Here is a 21,818-nt window from a genome sequence, read left to right on the forward strand (position 1 = left end):
TTAATTTATATGGACAACCGGGGTATGTCCACAATCAATTGAATGTGTTTAATCTAAAAATCACAAAATTAAAGAGTTGTGATGTCATGGGTAGAATACACCTAAAATATTGAAGGTCACACAAATACTGATTGTTATCAATCCCAAAAAAATAATTAAATTCAAAGAGTTGAATTAATATGATTAAATTTAAAAACTTTTAATATTTATTATGAGTTAGCACGAAAAATTGAATAAAAGTTATATATTTGGAATATTGGATTTGTTGAAAATTTGATGAGATATATGATATCATCAAATTAATATTCAATTTTCAAAATAATAAATAAATAAATAAAATGCCTATGATTGTGCCGACACAATACACTCAACACTCGATAAATGACGGTGCCTGGTGGCATCAATTAGTTGGGAAAATGACATGAAATAAATATATGCAATTCAGATGATTAAGAATAAGGAGATTCAGAGCCTGATAAAAGGAAGAAAATAATTGATGAATTAGCTCGATTTTTATGCTTCTCGATTTGTTCGTGTCGATCGAATAGTTGTCTATGGCCAACTATTTTGAGGTAGACCGATATAGTTGTTGCACCGGATTTTGGCGGTTTGTGATAGCGGCAAAGTCGAGCCGTACTCTCAGAATTGGACAAGAATATCGTACAACTCGATCTAGGTGGTGAGGTAATATCAATTCGTGTGTTTAATTTTAATTTACACGAATTTGCTGAAATATAAATCAAAGAATCGATCGTCTCTCGAATATCGTAAATAAAAAAAATCTTCGCTTGCGTTTCAGATCCGGTTTATGGGGAACCCCAACATCAAATATATCCATCAATTTATTCACAATTCTTACCTTGAAAAATGAAGTATCGAATTAGTATATACTGCGATATTATGCTACTTGTAGCTAGAATCGGATCAACGATTTATGTATATATTTAGAAAGCATTGAGGTAAAACCATTAAGTCTTCCTTTAATGCTTTAGAAAAGATAAGTCATTTAATAGCTTGATCGAAAGAGAAGGTGATCGGTCAATAACTCAAAAGTCATATTTTCTTTATATTAATTGCAGATATATATATATATATATATATATATATATATATATATATATATATATATATATATATATATATATATATATATTATATATATATATATATATATATATCCACCCCATTGACATCTCTAGTGTGGGGAATTCAGTTCTTTGAAAGCCCAGTGTCAGTTTTTTTTTAAAAAAAAAAATTGGACATTTAGACGGTTTATAAGAATCTGTTGCCAACAGTGACGGTTTATTACAACCCGTCGCTATTAGCGACAGTTTTTTTTAATCACAGATTCTTAAAAACCGTCGCTAAACGTTGTTTCGTTATGTAATCACCAGCTGGGCGCCAGCACAGTGCCAGCTGTGCAGGCGCCCATGTTACCCTGCACCCAAGGGGTGCAGGGTAACGACCCTCTGCACCCCTTGGGTGCAGGGTAACATGGGCGCCTGCATCTAGCTGGGCGCCACGTTTAGCGACGGTTTGTAATAATCCGTCGCCACTACAACCGTCGCTAATAGCGACGGTTAACTACAACCGTCGCTAATAGCGACATCTTGTAATTAACCAGTCGCTAGTCGCGACGGATTCTTAAAAACCGTCGCTAATTGTCCAATTTTTTTTAAAAAAAAAACTGACACAGGGGCGTTCAAAGAATTGAACTCCCCACACCAACGCCCACTCACAATAGAGAGGGGTGTTAACACACATTTAACACCCCATTGTGGGAGCTCATATGGAAGTGATTTTGTATCCATACAGTAGATAAATTGATATCTAACAACAGAATGCAAAATTTCCAAGATGTGCAGGGTGTTTGAAGGTAAATCTTGTGTTTGAAAAATCAAACACTGAAGCTGTTGGATATAAAATCCGGTTTCGGTTGGTGTTCTATAAATCTTTAAGAGCCTACAGAAACTTTTTTTATACAATTGTGCCACTGTTTGAAGTTTAAACAAAAATATTAAAGATGAATACAACATGCCGATAGAAAAGGTAGATTTACAAATTTTACCGAACAATGAAATATCCTGCACATCTTGGAAAATTTGCATTCTGTTGTTTGATCTCAATTTATCTACAGCTGTGCAGGCGCCCATGTTACCATGCACCCAAGGGGTGCAGGGTAACAATCCTATATATATATATATATATATATATATATATATATATATATATATATATATATATATATATATATAACTCACCCCTATTTGGACGTATCAGACGATTTATTTATGCTATATAAAAATAAATTTATGGTGTATAGTACAAATTAAACCTCTGCTTAACATCATGAAACAATTATCATAGGTCTTTAATTTCTTTAAATAATTTTTTTCTAGAAACAAATGCTCGGAGTTGCATATTATACAAATCTCCGCTTAACAAGTCATTTTCTCATACCCAATGTTACATGAGTATCTATATGTTAGATTGAGAGACGCAAACAATCTTGATTTTGTTTAAATAGTATACAAAATATTTAGGCTAGGTGTCAAAATATCATTCGTTGTTTTGATGTATAACTGTGCACTGTAAAGATGCATGGTGAGGAAGAATTACAGTTATCCATTTTCACCATTACATCATTTATCACAAAAGTCCAAAAGGAAAGACTTTTCACCCATAGTATAGCTAAAACAATTTTGGTAAAATGAACACCAACTCGATCGCTAGTACTAATATGGATGCTCCTTAAATTTTTGAGTTATCGAGTACGTACGTTACGTACATTTTGTTCTGTTGAATGTCGTATCGCCATAATTTATTTTCACCAGCCAAAATGTTATCTTAAATCAAAGAAGCATTTACATTGCTAAAAAATAGTAATCTTCAACGTAGCTTATTTCATATTAATAACTTGCTAAAATGGTCAATATTATGATAATCTAATTAATCTACTCGCCATGCAAAATCAAAATTCATATTTTTTATATCAGTATAAATTTCTGCTTTTTAAGTGTTTTTTATTTTTTATTTTTTTGGTAAATAAAATATATATCCAATCATCCATTTTCTTTATTTAGCAAAATTAAATCACTTAATTTCAGAATTGAATAAGCTGCTTTAATTTTAACGATAATACCCTGAACTATAAACCCTTATCATTTTGGGTCCACGCATCATCTCCAAATATTACACAGGGTTTGACGCCTACTTTTTTAATTGATTCATCGTATGAGATGATATATCCACGTGAATATTATTTTCGAAGTGTATCTTCACGGTCGTAAAATGGTTTCTTTTCAGTAATATTAATTTAGGGACGGACTATTCAATTTATATTAACATTTTGTCAGGTCTCCAACTATCAAAATGACTATTATCATGGATGGAGATATATGTGATGCGTCGATCTGATATATTATAATATTTTATTTATAAAAGTAATATTTTTTGTGAACTAAATCGGGTTAGGGATATTTCACAAAATTTACATTTGATTTATGGGTGGCCGATCCAAGAATCATCAAAATAATATTGTTATCGTTGTTATTATTATTGTTTGTTTTTTCAATATGTTATTTTATAATCCTCTTCCAAATAATTGAATGACGAGTGTCCTAACTAAATAAACATTGTACCAGCAAGTAAAGGTCCGGAATATCAAAAGTGGTATATGCATGCATATATAGGATTAACACTTATAAATATAATGGAGTTAGATACAGAAAAAGATATATATTTTAATATATTTAATTAATTAAAATGCTTTCGGAAAGTAATATACTTGGCTAGAAATTCCTTCTTAAATTAGAATTGGATTCGAAAAAAGATTTAGAAAATAAAAAATTTGGAAATTTCACGATTAGTCTCTACGTTTTAATCTTTAACAAATCTAAAAAAGATTTTAGCTTGTTTTAACATTCATGGTATAATTTACCATACATAAACGATGATCCCACCTTTTCCCTATATATATGTATTCATCGAACAACGAAACTATCACTGGTTATCACGCACGCCTTCAAACGACGTAGGAAACATGGCCGCGTCCCTCACCAACCCCTTCCTCGGAGCTCCATATGCTTCTGCCGAATCCCTCCACTCGCCGTCGCTTCTGCCGTCTCCAAACATCATCCATCTTCCAGCTCGCAGATCCCAACTCAAACGCCTCGGTATAGAAATTACTCTGATTTCTTCAATTTGCGATCAATTTTGATGATCCACTTTCTTGTAATTCGAAATATTGGTACCATCAAATATTCTTTTGCAGCGACCAAGTTTTAATTGGTTTAAATAGCATGAGCTCAGTTAATGCTTGTTGTATATATTCTGGAAATTGGACTAACGTTTCATCTACTTACGGCAGGGTTAACCATTGGATCTCCAATCGAGGTAAAGTCCCCAATGCGGATCAAATAAGCATAAATTGGCCGGTGTACTACTTAAGAGCTACTTTGATATTAATTTCTTATGCTATTTTTTTTTATTTTCAGGTCTACAGTGAAACTTCCCAAGCTTGTAGACCATCTCGTGCGTATTGCTTGGGATCAATGCAGGTAGCATGTCTTCCAATCAGGCAGTGTTAGTGTTAATTTGGCAGTGCTCGAAAAGTTATTTAATCTTCACATATATGCTTCATGAATGATTGATATATATGTCTTACCTCTTACTCCACGTCTTGGTTTACTTTACTGTGTCCCTCAACATTCAGGGTGGTGAGATATCTAGATCTGCAAAAGTGACCGGTGGAATTCTCGCCCACACTCTCTTAAAAAAGTATGCAGGAACTGAAGTAAGTTTTGCATTTGAACACAAGATTAGTAGCAGGAATATGTATATACATATATAAATATGATATTATTGAACTTTTATGCATTCACATTTAGCTGTTTACTCTATGTTTTTATAGAGCCCGTGCATTATTTTTCACATACCTTTTCAACATTTTCATGGTATAGTGTTATTTTCTTGTCTGACCATTTTTGTTATGATGTTTTTTCTTTAGGTTCTTGCTTATGTTTCACAAGTTCACCAAGTTGTACTTCCTGAAAGTTTGGTTGATCATGAAACCTTGACATATAGCCAGGTATAAATAAATAAATATATATATAGATCTATATGCTGGACATACTCGGCAGATGTTTTGTTTCTCCATCTTGCCTATAGAATACTTATATTTTATGCCTACCTTGTATTTTCATATGATCATCTCTTGGACCATCTTTGTGCAGTAATGTTTATTATCATCAAAATCTTGCCAGATAATAGGTAGTACTCTAAGGTGCCCAAATCCAGAGTATGCGCAGAAAATGATTTCTGCCATTAATGATGTTAGAGTGAGAGGTGATTCTGTTGGAGGCACGGTCACCTGCATTGTCAGGAATTTTCCACGGGTAACGCTTTATCCTCAACCCTATCAAATTTTAGATTTTTTATAGATGAATCCTCTTAACGCATGTTTATCTTTTTAGAGTCGTGGATCTAAGGCCTTTCAAGAAATTTCAGCACTGCTGGCCGAAGGTGTTATGACTATTCCTTTAACAGAGGGTTTTGAAATTGGCAGAGGATTCACAGGTGCGAAATCTTACGTGTTTTGGATTTAAATTCCTTTTGATGTCCGGATGATTGCTTTCAAGTGTTTTGTAAATTATTCAACTTAGCTAAGCGCATGCATTAAAATTTAAGATTCTTTCATGGAAACTCTACCAGGCAGTGAGTATAGTGATAAGTCTGGCCAATCTGGTGGGATACAGGTATTGATTTTTTTTAAGAAAAATTGAGAACCACATGTATAGGGTTACATATCAGCTTTCAAAGTTTGCTATTTTTAATGATTCCTATACATGTTCAGGGTGGGATCATTAAAATGAGAATAGCTATCAGGCCAAATATCCTAAGCTCTGTATGTCATCTCTCTTAAAGATTTTTTCCTTTGCACACTTGTTTCTGAAGTTTTTTCTCGGAAATTTAGAATTCTTGAACAGTTTATACTTTATATCACTAGACACTAGATTGCATTGCTTGGTGGTCAAAGTGACCGAGCCAAGATGATGAAGTGAGCTTTGCCTGCTTTTGCTAGCTGCTGTCCTTCTAGATAGCCAAAATTTATTAGGCATCGGCAGTCTTACCCAAAAATCACTATGAGTTGGTATTCTTCATAAATAAACAGAGTAATTGCATAAATAGGTTGGAGAAGAATCATGACAAAGGTAGCAGGCTGCAACTCTAGCTTTTTTTTCCAATTATCATGTCAAATTTTGTTGTAAATCATTGGCCTTGCCAACGAAAGTCACCAATTGCCATTTAAACGAATTGTATCTAATAAATATTGAACGTTGATCAACTCCAGGTGGGTATGACCATATTAACGTGATACTTTTTAAATGAAAAGATCTATTATGTCAAAGAAAAAACAAAATTGTGTGTCACTCTCTCTCAGTTTAACTGGAATCAGGTTCTATATAAAACAACCTTTATTGTGCAATTCTCTCATTAAAAAGTTTTTGAAAATTTCTCGCCTGTTGACGCTTGTCCGATGCAAATTTGAAACCATAATTTCTTGAACATATGCTTGATTCTTTTTGATTGATATCTGGTGTTACATTTATGCAGAGGATGAAGAATACCGTGAGTAGGGACAAACACGTGGTGGAACCCACAGCTGGAGAAGTCCGTGATATTTGTTCTGTTCCTGGACGTTGGTCACTATGCTTCCATTTTTTTTTTTCCAAATCATGTTTGTTTTAACCAAGAAGGGTTCCTTCTTATTTACTTCCAACTCTGGTCGTGCCAAAGTTGATCTTGAACTTTTTCTTGATTCTCGACATGGCTTTTCTATGTACTCATAACGCAGGTGCTGCTTTGGTGGAGGCAAAGGTTTCACAAGTGCTTCTTTGCAAATTAATTGCAGAAGGTGCGCCAACTAATGCTGCGTCGCACGTACTCCTCAAATCGCCCGAAAGTGCAGAAACAGAGATACCCCTTGAAAGAACTCTTGACTGCTTTGCTGCTGTGTTTTGCTCCTTAGTGTAAGGTGACTTTAAGTTGTTTTCCGGTGCGTCTACACTGCACTTGGCTATATTATTGTTCCAGATTTTCACGATTAAAGTAAGATTATAATTAATCGGTTACTTCCCAATGAGTGTATCGTTTGGTGTCTGAAACTTTCACAAAACGTAATTGGAGCATCATTGGTATCAAATGTACATGATTTTTGGTGGAATGATTAGGAGCATTAGGCGCTGCAGATTTCTTTGGGTGGTCGGATTTCACAGGGAAGGATAAAGATGACTATTGTTAGATATAGCTCAAACCACATTCTAATATTTTTAAACTAAATGTGAATGTGATCGGAGCTCGCTTGTGGCTCTTAAATCTTGGCTATTAGTGAGTTTATAGGAGCAGGGACTAACGTAAAGCCAAGGCGGAGCTAATGGCAATTGGGTAGTACGTGTATATCTTGTTCGATCCCAAGTAATAACGTGGATGCTCCTTTAACTTTTGAGTTATCGAGTACGTACGTACATCTTGTTTGATCATTGTCGAATCGCCAGACTTCATTTTCACCAGCAAAATGTTATCTTAAATCAAAGAAGCATTTACATTGCTCAAAAATAGTAATCTTCACTGTAGCATATATTATATTAATAACTTGCAATATTATGGCGATCTAATTAATCTACTCTCCATGAAAAATCACAAATCATATTTTTTTTTTATATCAGTATTAATTTCTGACTTTTAAGTGTTTTTTTTGGTAAATAAAATATATATCCAATCATCCATTTTTTTCTTTATCCAAATCACTTATTTTCAGAATTGAAGCTGCTTTAATATTATCTAATAATAGGAGGTGCATCATGCATGCATAATCAAATACGTTTCCCTCCCGAAGTTCGCCACTTTTTTATTTTCTAATATAATACTCTTTTATGGGTAATCATGCATAATTGTTTTTTTCCCTTGAATTGTCAAGGGAAAGAGAGACGAGGATTTCCTTATATAACAAGAATTTCTATCAACTTTGAAATTTTTCAGTGTCAAAAACTACTAATTATTTGCTTTAACATTATCATTTTGGGTCGCGTCATCTCCAAATATTTACCCAAGGTTTGAAGCCTACCTTTTTAATTGATTCATCATATCATGAGATTATATATATATATATATATATATATATATATATATATATATATATATATATATATATATGCACGTGAATATAATATATATATTTGACACCTACTTTTTTTATTGATTCATCATATGACTATATCAGATGATATATGCACGTGAATATAGGCATTTCTGGCGGTCCCACACTACCGCCTCTCCTCCGCCTAAGCAGACCCGAGCTCGAAGGTGAAGTGCTCCGGCCCCTCCGCGACCGACCAATGGATAGCCCACGTACCACTTCCTCCTTCAAAGCCGAGAAAAATCCCTGCTTACTCTCCATAGTCGCAACAATCTTATAGAACGGTCCTTGTTGCCAAGTGAAGAAAATAAAAATGTAGAGTGAGTGAAAATGGGAAACGAGAAAAGGAAAATGGGAGTAGCAACTGGGAAGGTTTACATATAGTTTGTATCACTCAGCAAAAGAAGAAAGAGGAAAAGGAAGCAAATTGCTTACGTCTAAAAGAATTAAAACATTTTCTTTTGTCCTCCAATTGCGTGTGTGTGTATATATATATATATATATATATATATATATATATATATATATATATTTCATAAAAATTTACATACTATATTTAGAGGTGGGAAAAAATACCGAATTTTCGGTATAACGAGATTACCGTACCGAAAAAACGCCGAATTTACCGAATTTTTGGTATACCGAAAATTTCGGTACGGTACGGTAACAATACCGAATTTTTCTGTATGATAACGGTATGCAATTTGAAAATTTCGTTATATACCAGAATACCGAAATACCAAAAAAAATATACAAAAACTTTAAAATATATAATATTTTAAAACAATAAATTTATAAAAAATAAAATAAAATGTAAGGTTTTTCTCGGTATAAAACGGTATATACCAATACCGTACCGAAATCTCGGTATACAATACAATTTCGGTATAATGGGTATGCTAATTATATGTATCGAAAATCGATATACCGAAATTTTCGGTACGATATCGGTATGAATTTTCTTATACCGTAATTTTCGGTACGATATACAGTATAACACTACAAAAAAACGGATCAAATAGCGACGGTTTTTCTTAATCCGTCGCTAAACGTACGACGATTTTTTTTAACCGTCGCTATACAACGACTGTTGTTGGTAAAATCGTCGCTAAATATAATAAGCGACGGTTTACTAAAACCCGTTGCCTTTTTAGCAACGGTATAAAAGTTACCGTCGCTATTTTAGCGACTGTTTTAAATAAACAGTCGCTAATTTATTGCGACGATTTTAAATTAACCGTCGCTATATAAAACAAGCGACGATTTACTTTAAACCCGTCGCTCATATAGCGACGATTTACTAAAACCCGTCGCTCTGTGAGCGACGGTTTAACGGTCACCGTCATTATTGGTCGCTAATATTGAACGGTTTATCCGCTAATCAAAATAAGCGACGGTACATCTTAAAACTGTGGCTTCTGTAGCAACGGTTTAAAGTCAATCGTTGCAATATACGGCGACGAATAAACTTAAACCGTCGCCCATCTAAATCGGCGACCGTTGCGTAGAAACCGTCGCCGATCTAGATCGGCGACAGTTTTCGAAGAGACTGTCGCTATTAGCGACGGTCATTGATTTAATTGTCGGAAAGAGCGACAGTTTTCTCGTAGTCCGTCGCTAAGATTCTATATATACCGAGGTTCCCGCACATTTTTCTTAATCGATTTTCGCCTATCTTTCTGGTAGTAACGAATCTCTATAAATTTTTGAAGTTTCGTTTTTTTTATTTTGTACTAACTATTTCGTATTTATTTTGTAGTTTTGTTATTCGGTGCGATTTTCCAGCGCTACGCGAAAGCAGGCATATCTTCGTACAACATCAGGTTTTAAAGTTTTTTTTTTTACAGAAAATTTAATACATGATTTTAATTTTTGCGTAGTAGTTTATTTATTTGTGTAAATTTAATACATTAATTTTTGCTTAAATTTTATTTCTTCGTGGTGTGCATCAGGTGGGACTTTATTACACACCGTCGCTATATCAAGCGACGGTTTTTTTAAAAACCTGCCGATTAAAATAGCGACGGTTTTTACATATGTCGTCGCTTAATATAGCGACGGTTTTAGAACAACCGTCGCTTATTATAGCGACGGTTTGAAAACAACTGTCGCTTAATATAGCGACGGGGTATACAAACCGTCGCTTTATATAGCGACGGTGTTTTGTATAACCGTCGCTTATTTTAGCAACGGTTGTCATACAAACCATCGCTACAGAGCGACAGTCGTCTTCAAAAAAACCGTCGCTATAAAGAGACGGGAGATAAAACCCGTTGCTTTGAAAGCGCGACACTCAGTTCTGTTACGGACCGTTACACCGTCGTTAGAACCGTCACTTTTACCTTTTAGCGACGGTATAAGATTTTCGGTATGGTACGATACGATATACCATCTCTAACTATATTGGGGCAAAAAAATTTAGGTGCCCCTCCACCGTCGCCACAAGCTTGTGGAGAGAGGCAATAATCTGTTTATCCAAGTAGAATGAATCTCTCAGAGGACTCGTACTAAGAAGTCAAAACTAATTTAGACTTGGACTTTGTAGCCAAAATAAAATAGAAGTTTAATTGTTTCTCCACTCGAGTAACGATTACTTGCCGAACTAATGAAGTATGGGATTTGTGTTTACATTCTATATTTGAAGGAAAATGATTGTTTACTTGAGAAAGTTATTCAAGTATCGAAAAGGTGCGACATAATTTTCTAGTGAAAATGACACTAGCTTTTGAGCTAGAAAGTTGTACCTGTAAAATTGGCTGTTGGTTTTCACGTTTTTTTTTAAATGGTGGTATCAGTGGCACCGATTTCACTTGGTGAGAAAATATTATGATTTACTCAGGGACGGATCTAGAATTTCTACACTGTAGGGGCCGCTTCAAAATACAGGCAAAATATATTAAAAGAAGAAAGACAAAATTTTCATCAGTTATATTCAACTAAACATAAATAGTACGTTTTTAACAAGAAAATTTCTAACTAAAAGGAATTCGACGTTCCTTCAAATTTTCAAAGTCTTCAATAATAGTATCTATACAAATATTTTTAACAATTTCTCTTTCAATAAATATCATCAATACATCCAAGAGAAAATCACCCTCCATACATTTATATGACCTGTCTACTTAAAAGTCACACTAAGTTGCCAAATTACATTGGAACTCCTCTCGTAAACATTCTGAAATTTCATGAACTTGATTACTGAAATTAACGAGTAGCAATTCAGTTCTTAGGATCATCAAACCAACATTAATAGATTATATTTCATGAACACCAAAACTTAACATTCCCAAATTCACTTGTTATCCTTTCTAAAATATTTGCCAACATATACATCAAGTTTCGAAAATAATACAACAAATCAAAAGTGTAATTGTGCTTACCCTAAAACAGTAGAAATTAGAGGAAAATAGAAGATGAGTAAATTTTCTTCCTAAACCCTACTTCCCTGTGATGAAAGAAGACAGCGCTCGGAGCTATAATTTTGAGTTTCTCTTCTTTTTTTTCATCAGTTTTAATTCTCAATTCATTGATGGGCCTAATTTATTCCTTTAGTATTTTAATTGAAAGCCCATTAAACATTTGATTAGAATTAAGATTAGGGGGCCGTGGCCCAACATAATTAATATAAACTAAAAAAATTTAAAAAGACCACTAAACAATTAATATAAACTAAAAAAATTAAAAATTTAGGGGGGCCATGGCCCACGTGGGTCCCTACATAAATCCGCCTCTGGATTTACTAGAATCCAACTCACTTATATGTGGCTAGCGTGAACTTCCGGTACGACTGATATGAATAATATGACTTCTTGGTTATTATTACGTATCAAAAAATAATGGATATGAAATTTCATATTATCAAATCTATCCTTTAAAAACTTTCATGTATGAATATTTTATATATTCATTAAAAAAAATCCCTAATAGAGAAAAGCAAGAGACCATATTTCAATTATCGAATCCATATCATGTACGAGGATTTTCATTGCCCGTGAATCCACTTTCAGAGTTAATTTTATGGAATTATTATTACCTTAATTAGTCTATTACTAAATAATTTATAAAACATGAAAGGTAAATTTAGGATGATATGATTTTTTTTTTAAAAAAAATCTACCTATATAATTTGAAACTGTTAAAATTGTGCAGTTATTGCTGTAATTTTTTTTAATAGAGTTATAGCTATAATTTTAATTTATATATACTATTAAAAAAATTGAAGAATGATAGTAAAAGAGGATTTTGTTTATACTATGTTGGGAGTTACTCCATATGTATTTCACATAAGACGTTCATATGATCATCTGAATTTAATATAAAATATCAAGATCCAAAAGATAATTATATTATACAAGGTATAACACATTCCATATATAATAAGGCAAAAACTTGTATGAGACGGTCTCACGGGTCGTATTCTGTGAGACGGATCTTTATTTGGGTCATCCATGAAAAAGTATAACTTTTTATGCTAAAAGTATTACTTTTTATTTTGAATATGGGTCGGGTTGACCCGTCTCACGGATTAAGATCCGTGAGACGGTCTCACATGAGACCTACTCATATAATAAAACTTTTTAGTAGATAAGAAATGAAGTCAAAGCCAAACGGGTAACATACATATTATGTAATAAAAGCCTCACATCACATGCACTCTTTCTTGTCGATAGACAAAGCATTATCCCATTGTTATCATCTCTACGAATGCTTTTTGGTCCTTTTTATTCTTTTATTTTGGATGAATATATCAAAATTGGCCAATATTAATATTAATATATCAAACATGTGAGTGAAAGCACTCTATAATTACGTAACGATATGCCAAGTGGCCGGGAAAATATCAAGATCGTCATATATATATGTGTGTGTGTGTGTCAATAAAAGATTATGATTGTCATGACTGTGGTGGCGCAAATGGCGGTGGATAATTTGCAAATCTGTTTGACCAAATGCTTCTAATTTAGTGATGAAAATTATCACAAAAATTAGACGGTCTCGCGAGTCAATTTTGTGAGATATATATTATATATGGGCATCTACGAAAAAATATTACTTTTTATGTCAAATATATTACTTTTTATGTAAATATGGACATGATCGATCCGTCTCACTAATAAAGATGCGTGAGACCGTGTGGGACCCTTAACTCTTAATCGTTATTATCACACAATCTGATTAGACATGATTAGAAGTATTTTACACAGTATATGATAACATGCTGGCCACTGGGGTCATTAGCCAAAGCAATAGCAGCAGGGCTCAGAGCAGACATTAGCAACGAAATTTGTTGCGGCTCGGTTAGCTTCTCTAATATCGTGTTCATTGCCTTAGCCCTGAAGAACCAACCACACTCCATATAAAAATATACACCACAATAGCATCCGTAAAAACTTAAAAAGTTCAAAAACGGGTTAATACCCGTAAGAGTTGACGCAAACATGGACGAGCTTAAACGGGAACTCTGTGAGGGCCAAAATGATCCTAGTCCTTTGTTCTTCATTGCAAAACACAAAAAGTTTCTCAAAAATTCGACTTAAGATTGATTTTTCATCAGCTCGTATAAAAATTCCATCACTTTAGATAGAACAGTCTCAATTTCTCGCTCATTCATCCTCTCCAATTTCAACTTCAAAATATCACTCCATATCTGATCTTGCTAATGGGACAATTTTACCCCTCGAGTTTTCCAGAGTCAATTGTTGCTGCCTTTGGTTCAAATTTTGTTTATTGTACACACTAGATCTGGGACTACAAAAGTTATTTAATTTATGATCGTCAAAACTACCGGGTAATGAAAAATTGCCTTGTTCTGGAGAGGGTGAAAATGGCAAACCGAAATCGGCTTTTCTCGACAATTGTTGCTTGCCATGCAAGTAACAGAACTCATAACTGTGAGAAGCAGCATCAGAAAAATGTCGTCGGTCATGATACATCGATTTTAGCGGATGGTCACCTGCATCAAAGAACGGGCCACTACCATAAAAACCTGTTCTTTGCCCCATAAGGAGATCTGGGCGGGCACCAAGAAATGAAGACCCATTGGTCCCACCATTGTTACTACTGTGAGCCCAAGCTCGGAATGCAAGCTGTTGATTTTTTCCGAAAAACGTCGTTAAAGGAACAGAGTTAGCCGATGAAACACCATTATGGGTAGCCAAAGGGCCAAGAGACGACAACATTTGACCATGAGATCGACAATCTGGGGAGACGGTCAGGTTTGAAAAGGCTGATTCGATTGCAATATCGAAATTTGTGAACAAAGGATTCTGTGTGTGAGTTTCTGGGAAATGGGAGTGCAAGTACGGGTGGAGGAGATGATGTTCCGGCGGCTGAGACGACGGAGGATAAAGGTTTTGAGGGATTTTTCGCTCCATCTCCTCAACGAACCCAAGCGTATCTATGTGATACTCAGAATTAGAAAGGGTTTTATTTGGGGGTTTTCTTTGATAAAACGTAGAAAAACAATAGACTCCGTATTTATCTAAAAAAATTGACTAGATATATTAATGGGAAAGTAGCTCTTTTATCTCTAAATTTATTTATTTTTTATTTGGAAAAAACTTGTATGAGACGGTTTCAAAGGTCGTATTTTGTGAGACGGATCTTTATTTGGTTCATCCATGAAAAAATATTACTTTTTATGCTAAGAGTATTACTTTTTATTGTGAATATGAGTAGGGTTGACCCGTCTCACAGATTAAGATCTGTGAGGCGGTCTCACATGAGACTCACTATTTTGATTCAATTTATTTTATTTTTGAAGGGAAATAATATTGTCGACTGCGAAAGAATTATAGAACTAAAATATTTCCCTAACTATATCTCTTGATTTAAATTGAGTATGATTATATTATGGAATTTTGCCTTTCTTAGGAATGAGATATTATATTTAGATTAATGATTTGATAAGATATGATATCAATGTTTAATAGAGTTTATTTTCTTAGGATTGAGATATTATATATATGTTAATGATTTGATAAGATATGATATCAATGTTCAATAGAGTTTATTTCTAATTAAACTCTTACTTTCCTTGTTTAATAGGTTTCCTTATAAGATAGGACTCTCATCTATAAAAGGGAAAACCTAGGACTTTGAAGGCAGCCGTTTTTTTTTTCTACTCAAAGTAATACGCACACTTCGCACGTTCTGAACCGGAGAGAAAAATCATTGTCAACGTTGCTGTTTTGAAGAGTGCAGATAGCAAGTGCTGCCGTGAATGTTGAGAACATCTGCGGACAACATCTGGGAAGAAGTTGGCCGAAGATCGCCTATCTTGGATCTACTTTTCGGCACACGTTTTGCTTTCTTGTTTTAGTTTTTCATTCTGGTTATTTGTTTTAGAAAGCTTTTTTTTCTCAACTTGTTGAGGAAACTGATTTTCGTAAAATCACTAGTGATAAGTTTTCGTGTAAACGATTTGGTTTTTCTAGTGATGAATTTTTGCCATAAGGCACCGCACAAGTATTTATACTTGTGCATATTTAATTCGGTCCATGTATTGATTTAAAGTCAATTTGTGTAACAAACCTTAATTTTTCGCTGCATGTTGTCCTAGATGTCGTAACATCTGGCACAACACTTAATTCTGATTAAACACAAATTCACGAATTATCTGTTTTACATCTTATTCAGATATCTTTATATCTGTCGGACAAAATTAATCCTAACAAGTGGTATCAGAGCCAACTCTTGATATACTAAGTGCTGATTCTGGTTCTTGTTTTGTTTGACAGAAATATTTAATGGACATCATGTTTGCAAGTGCGGCACTTCGACCACCAGTTCTTGATAATACTAACTACAGCCTATGGAAGGTCAAGATACGATACTACATAAAATCCCTAGATGAACGGACATGACAGCGCGTCATCAACGGATGCACTCCACCACTCGCAACTGATCAAGAAGGGGACAATCGACCAAAGCCTGAAAGCGACTGGACTGCTGATGAAGTGAAAAATTCAAACCATAACTCAAAGGCCTTGAATGCTATATTCACGTCGGTTGATATGAACATGTTCAGTTTAATCACAAACTGTACCTCGGCTAAAAGTGCATGGGATATTCTGCAATGTCATTGTGAAGGTTCTGAGAGTGTGCGACAAACCAGACTGAGGATGCTTACTTCCAAATTCGAGATGATGAGGATGGAAGAATCTGAAAGCATACTCGAGTATGACTGTCGCCTACGGGAAGTTGCTAATGAGGCATTCAGTGCTGGAGAAGCTATCTCCAGTGAGCGTTTAGTAAGTAAAATCCTTCGATCTCTGCCTGAAAGGTTCAACATAAAAATCTGTGCAATAGATGAAGACAAGGGCACTTCTAAGATGTCAGTGGAAGACCTTATCAGCCCACTCCGCACGTTTGAGATGAACTTGGACATGCAAAAGAAGGATAAAGGGAAGACAATTGCACTTCAAACTACAAATGACTCCTACAGTGAGCTCCTTCAAATATCTCAAGAAGTCAATGATTCTGATCTCTGCGAAGACTCTATATCCTTTATCACAAAGAAATTTGGTGATTACTTGAAGAGAATCCGAGATAAGAAGAAGGATACACAGACACCCAAATCTCCAAGCCTTCCTGCATCTGAAAAGCCACAAAGGTTTCCTGCGAAGTTACAAATTCAAACAAGAAACGAAGGCAAGGGACAACTTAAACCAAGGCAGTATGATTCGGTGCAGTGTAGAGAATGCCAAGGTTTCGATCACTACGCAAATGAATGTGCAAACAGATTACGCAAGAACAAAAGGTACAATGTATTTCTAAGCGATGAAGAATCAGATCTTGAGGAAAAGCCCACTGATGAAGACAATCAAACCTCACTGACCGCACTACTGAAAGAAACCCGCTGGCTACAAGTGAATCCTTTAGGTGTTGCCCTAGGTGTTGCTACACCTGGCCGCAACATTTGTGAAAAATCAGTTTGCCTCAACTCTACAGTCCCTGGAAACTTAAGCGAAGAAGATCTGGAAGTCAATGATGAAGAACTTACTCTTGAAAGTGTCCAGGAACTCTATGAAGAATTGTTTGAAGATTGGACCAAACGAAACAAACTTAATGCAAATCTCATGAAAGAAAATGCCGAACTAAAATCGGTGGTGAAAGAAAATACTGATCTAAAAGCAGTGGTTGCTAAACTTGAAGTAATCTTGAGCAAAAATGACTTAGAACTTGGTCATATCAAAGAAGAACTTCAAAAGGCAACAGAAACCTTGTCCAAGTTTAATTCGAGCACATCAAAGCTTGACACCATTCTCTCAATGGGACGAGATGACAAGAAGGGTCTGGGATTCAAAGGGAGTGTGTTTGAAGTAGGTGAATCTTCCAAGGCTACTGTTTTTGTGAAAGAAAAAGCTGATAAATCTCCATCTCCACAACCACAAATCAACTCTCAAAGCAAAAGATCTTCACCTAAAAGAGAACCTGTTGCTCCAATCTCTAAGAAACGAAAACGCAGGTATGTATGCCATTATTGTTTTAAGCATGGACATATCAGGCCTTACTGCTTTAAACTCAGAGATGATCTCATGAATCAAAAGACGAGTCGGATGTTGCCCAGAATGTTGTACAACATTTCCCGCAACACCTCCTATCATCGACCTACAGTAAGACAAATTTGGGTCCCAAAGGTAAATACTCACTGCAAAGTTGTCTACACTTCATTGAAAACTAATACTACAGGTCATTGGTACTTTGATAGTGGAAGCTCACGCCACATGACAGGGTCTAAAGAACATCTAGTCGATTATGTTGAACAAAAGTGTGGTAGAGTGACTTATGGAGGGGGAGAGAAAGGAAAAATCGTAGGAAAGGGTACATTAAATGTTGAAGGTCTCCCAAGGCTTCACAATGTGCTTCATGTTGAAGGATTGAATTCAAATTTGATAAGCATAAGCCAATTATGTGATGATAATTTGTTTGTTAAATTTGATAAACATAAATGTAAAGTCTTTGATAAATCGAATGTGTGTATCATGACAGGTATAAGGTCCTCAGACAATTGCTACCAAATAGGAGAAGACCTGTCATGCAAACATGTGCAAATCACCGAACTTGATCTATGGCATCAAAAACTCAGACATGCAAATTTCAAAACCCTGAAAAACTTGAGTAAGTACGATGCAGTAAGAGGTATGCCTAATCTCTCTTGTGGTGTACCATATGTGTGCGGAGATTGTCAAAAAGGTAAACAGACTCACGTGTCGCATCCGGTGTTGCCAACACCTGGGACAACACGTTGTCTGGAACTACTACACATGGACCTTATGGGTCCCATGGAAGTTGAGAGTCTCGAAGGTAAGAAATATTCTTTCGTGTGTGTTGATGACTTCTCTCGTTTTTCATGGGTTAATTTTATTAAAGAGAAGTCAGATACATTCGATGTATTCAAAAATTTGATCACAAGAATCACTAACCTCCACAGTCTGAAAATAAGAAGGATTAGAACTGATCATGGTAAAGAATTTGAAAATCGTTCTTTCTCATCCTTTTGTGACAGGAAAGGCATTTCTCATGAATTTTCGGCACCAAAAACACCACAACAAAATGGTATTGCCGAACGTAAGAACAGGACTTTGCAAGAAATGACAAGAGTAATGCTAACTTCAAAGAAACCTTGCAAAGCGTTTTTGGGCAGAAGCACTTAACACAGCATGTTATATTTCAAATAGGGTGTATCTGAGGAGTGGTTCGACCATGACCTCTTATGAAATAATTATGGGAAAGAAGCCTAACCTTAGATATTTTCATGTGTTTGGCTGTGTGTTATGTCTTAAATGACAGGGATCAACTCGCCAAGTTTGATTCCAAAAGTGATAAGTGTTTGTTTCTCGGTTATGCCACCAACAGTCGTGCTTATCGTATGTTTAATCTAAGAACAAGGACCATTGTGGAATCAGTTAATGTTGTGTTTGATGACTGTGCAGATCTTAAGAAGAAAACTGCTGAAGATGACATTGAAGATCTGCTGGACAATCCAATCTCACTGGAAAACAGAAATGTTGCCCCAGATGTTCCAGCATCTGACACAACATGTGACACTGAAGTCACAGAATCAGGAGAACCACACTGCGATGATTATAAAGTGGATGATGGATCGTGTATTCCAACCAAAATTCAGAAAAATCATCCATCATCTCAAATTATTGGAAACATACATGGAGATGTTCAAACTCGGCAGAAAGAAAAGATCGATTATCGAAAAATGGCTGGACTGATTTGAATGAGTTCGACATACTCACAGGTTAGATTTTCATGTTTTATATCCAATATTGAGCCCAAAAATGTTGATGAAGCCTTGAAAGATGATATTTGGATTAATGCCATGCATGATGAGCTTGAGCAATTTATTCGAAATGATGTATGGGACTTGGTTCCACCTCCTGACCACGGTAACATAATTGGTACAAAATAGATTTTCAAAAACAAAACCGATGAGTCAGGAAACATCATTAGAAACAAGGCTAGACTAGTTGCTCAAGGATACACACAGGTTGAGGGGGTTGATTTTGATGAAACCTTTGCTCCTGTTGCCCGTATTGAGTCAGTTAGACTACTACTATCCATTGCATGCTACATGAAAATTAAACTTTATCAAATGGATGTTAAAAGCGCATTTCTAAATGGCATTTTGAGTGAGGAAGTACATGTTAGACAACCGAAGGGGTTTGAGGATCCACATCATTTGGATCATGTCTACAAGTTGAAGAACGCACTCTATGGCCTGAAGCAAGCACCACGTGCATGGTATGGGAGATTAACTGAATATCTACTCGGAATTAGCTTCAAACGAGGTGAGGTAGACAAAACTCTTTTCATTAAAAAATCCAAAGGTGAGATTCTTATTTGTCAAATATATGTTGATGATATAATCTTTGGTTCCTCATCTCAAAAGCATGTTAATGATTTTGTGAAGTGCATGTCATCTACATTTGAAATGAGCATGGTTGGTGAATTAAGCTTCTTTCTCGGTTTGCAAATTAAACAAATGCATGATGGCATCTTTCTGTGTCAAAGCAAGTATGCTAGGAATTTAATTAAGAAATTTGCAAATGAGAACACCAAAAACATGAAAACTCCTATCGGCACGAGTGAAAAATTGTGCAAAGATGATGTTGCTGAAAATGTTGACAACACCTTATATCGCAGCATCATAGGTAGCCTCCTGTATTTGACCGCCAGTCGCCCTGACATCATGTTTAGTGTTTGTTTGTGTGCTAGATACCAATCTAATCCTAAGACTTCATATTTAAGAGCTGTAAAACGGATCCTACGTTACATAGCCGGGTCCATTGATCTAGGATTATGGTATACACACGAAACCAACTCTAATTTGGTAGGATTTTCTGATGCAGATTGGGCAGGTGATTTAGATGATAGGAAAAGTACATCTAGGGGTTGCCTTTATCTTGGAAATAATTTAATCTCATGGCATAGTAGGAAACAAAATTGTGTATCGCTTTCAACTGCTGAATCTGAATATGTGGCAGCCAGAAGCTGTTGTTCCCAACTGTTGTGGATGAACCAAATGATAAAAGACTATGGGCTTCAAAGTGAAACTTTAGTTGTTTATTGTGATAATTCAAGTGCAATCAATATTTCAAAGAATCCAGTACAACACTCTCGAACTAAACACATTGACATTAGACATCACTTCATTCGAGATTTAGTAGAGAAAGGATTTATTCGAATTGATTTTGTGGGTACAAATAACCAACTGGCTGACATATTCACAAAAGCATTAGATTTCGAGAGATTCTCCAACCTTAGGAAATCTCTCAGCATGTGTTCTGTTTAATCATTCATAGATGTTGTCCCAGATGTTACAACATCTCGGACAACACCTAACTTGCATGTGCATTTTTAGGACTTAGGCATATTACATTGCATTCATACTGTGATATGTTGTGTTGAAACTATGTAGCATAGTTTTCTGATGCACTTACAATTCCTAGCTATCTTCTAAATCTTCTCACGTATACATTTGAACTTTGGCACAAAGAATTTGAAGATTAGTCACTTGACTCTAACCAATGTGACGAGTCACCGAAGAAAAATTGAAAAGTAAAGTGATGGGTCTGTGATTAGAAGGAAAGATGGAAAAAGCTACCTAAAAGGGCCCAATGAAGGCTGTGCTTTTAGTGTGGGAGCTACCCCTTCTAAAATTAACACAGAAATAGAAGAAAACGGAAAAAGCTACCTAGAGGAGTCCAATGAAGACCGTTCTTCTAGTGTGGGAGCTACCACTTCTATGATAAGAATGTTATTAAGTCATCAAGTGTGAAGAAAAATCAAAATTGTTTTTCTGGAATTATGAGTGTTGCCAGAAGATGTTGCCAACAGTTGTGACAACACCGCATTTGTTAACATATCTCATATTTGTTTTCATGTTTCTATTTCTGTCACATTATGTTTTAGTCATAAATAGGTCATGCATAAAAATATCTCCGTGAATACTGTCGTATCACAAGGATATTAATACTTCAACAAGAAAAATTCGGTGAAAATTCAGCCTCTGCGAAGAGTTCGAATTTATGCGATTGCTACTGTCTAGTGGAGTGAAGTTCGATGTGGGTTTAACTCTGGATATTTTTTTTTGCAAACTTAACTC

The 21,818-nt window shown here is 35.2% G+C and overlaps 2 protein-coding genes across 3 annotated transcripts in view; both read left to right on the plus strand.

Annotated features, from left to right (window-relative positions):
- The window catches only part of LOC140808199 (chorismate synthase 1, chloroplastic-like), a 44,368-nt gene extending 36,849 nt beyond the window's left edge, over nt 1–7,519 (plus strand). The window contains exons 2-12 of one of the 2 annotated variants that reach the window (XM_073165262.1): nt 4,022–4,175; nt 4,370–4,395; nt 4,497–4,559; nt 4,715–4,795; nt 5,009–5,089; nt 5,265–5,396; nt 5,475–5,577; nt 5,713–5,756; nt 5,855–5,905; nt 6,616–6,700; nt 6,857–7,512. In XM_073165262.1, the coding sequence (XP_073021363.1) occupies nt 4,043–4,175; nt 4,370–4,395; nt 4,497–4,559; nt 4,715–4,795; nt 5,009–5,089; nt 5,265–5,396; nt 5,475–5,577; nt 5,713–5,756; nt 5,855–5,905; nt 6,616–6,700; nt 6,857–7,035 (978 nt within the window). In that variant the 5' untranslated portion in view covers nt 4,022–4,042 and the 3' untranslated portion in view covers nt 7,036–7,512. Of the gene's footprint in view, nt 1–4,021; nt 4,176–4,273; nt 4,396–4,496; nt 4,560–4,714; nt 4,796–5,008; nt 5,090–5,264; nt 5,397–5,474; nt 5,578–5,712; nt 5,757–5,854; nt 5,906–6,615; nt 6,701–6,856 lie in introns of those variants that run through there. The other variant, XM_073165263.1, reaches the window with a different exon arrangement.
- An 8,426-nt stretch (nt 7,520–15,945) lies between these two features.
- LOC140807829 (uncharacterized) lies at nt 15,946–19,430 on the plus strand. The gene is made up of 6 exons (XM_073164793.1): nt 15,946–16,017; nt 16,066–18,040; nt 18,191–18,340; nt 18,708–18,769; nt 18,880–18,896; nt 18,992–19,430. The coding sequence occupies exons 1-6, from the start codon at nt 15,946–15,948 to the stop codon at nt 19,428–19,430; spliced, it is 2,715 nt and encodes a 904-aa protein (XP_073020894.1).
- The last annotated feature ends 2,388 nt before the right edge of the window (nt 19,431–21,818 follow it).

The sequence above is a fragment of the Primulina eburnea genome, chromosome 12 (assembly GCF_022965805.1).
Source record: "Primulina eburnea isolate SZY01 chromosome 12, ASM2296580v1, whole genome shotgun sequence".
NCBI classification, from domain to species: domain Eukaryota; kingdom Viridiplantae; phylum Streptophyta; class Magnoliopsida; order Lamiales; family Gesneriaceae; genus Primulina; species Primulina eburnea.

Coding starts and splice junctions, on each gene's coding strand:
- LOC140807829 (XM_073164793.1), top strand. CDS start 15,946: ATGGACATCATGTTTGCAAGTGCGGCACTTCGACCACCAGTTCTTGAT. Junction 18,041..18,190: donor GGGTACATTAAATGTTGAAG/GTCTCCCAAGGC, acceptor GTATCATGACAG/GTATAAGGTCCTCAGACAAT. Junction 18,341..18,707: donor TAAGTACGATGCAGTAAGAG/GTATGCCTAATC, acceptor CTTTTGTGACAG/GAAAGGCATTTCTCATGAAT.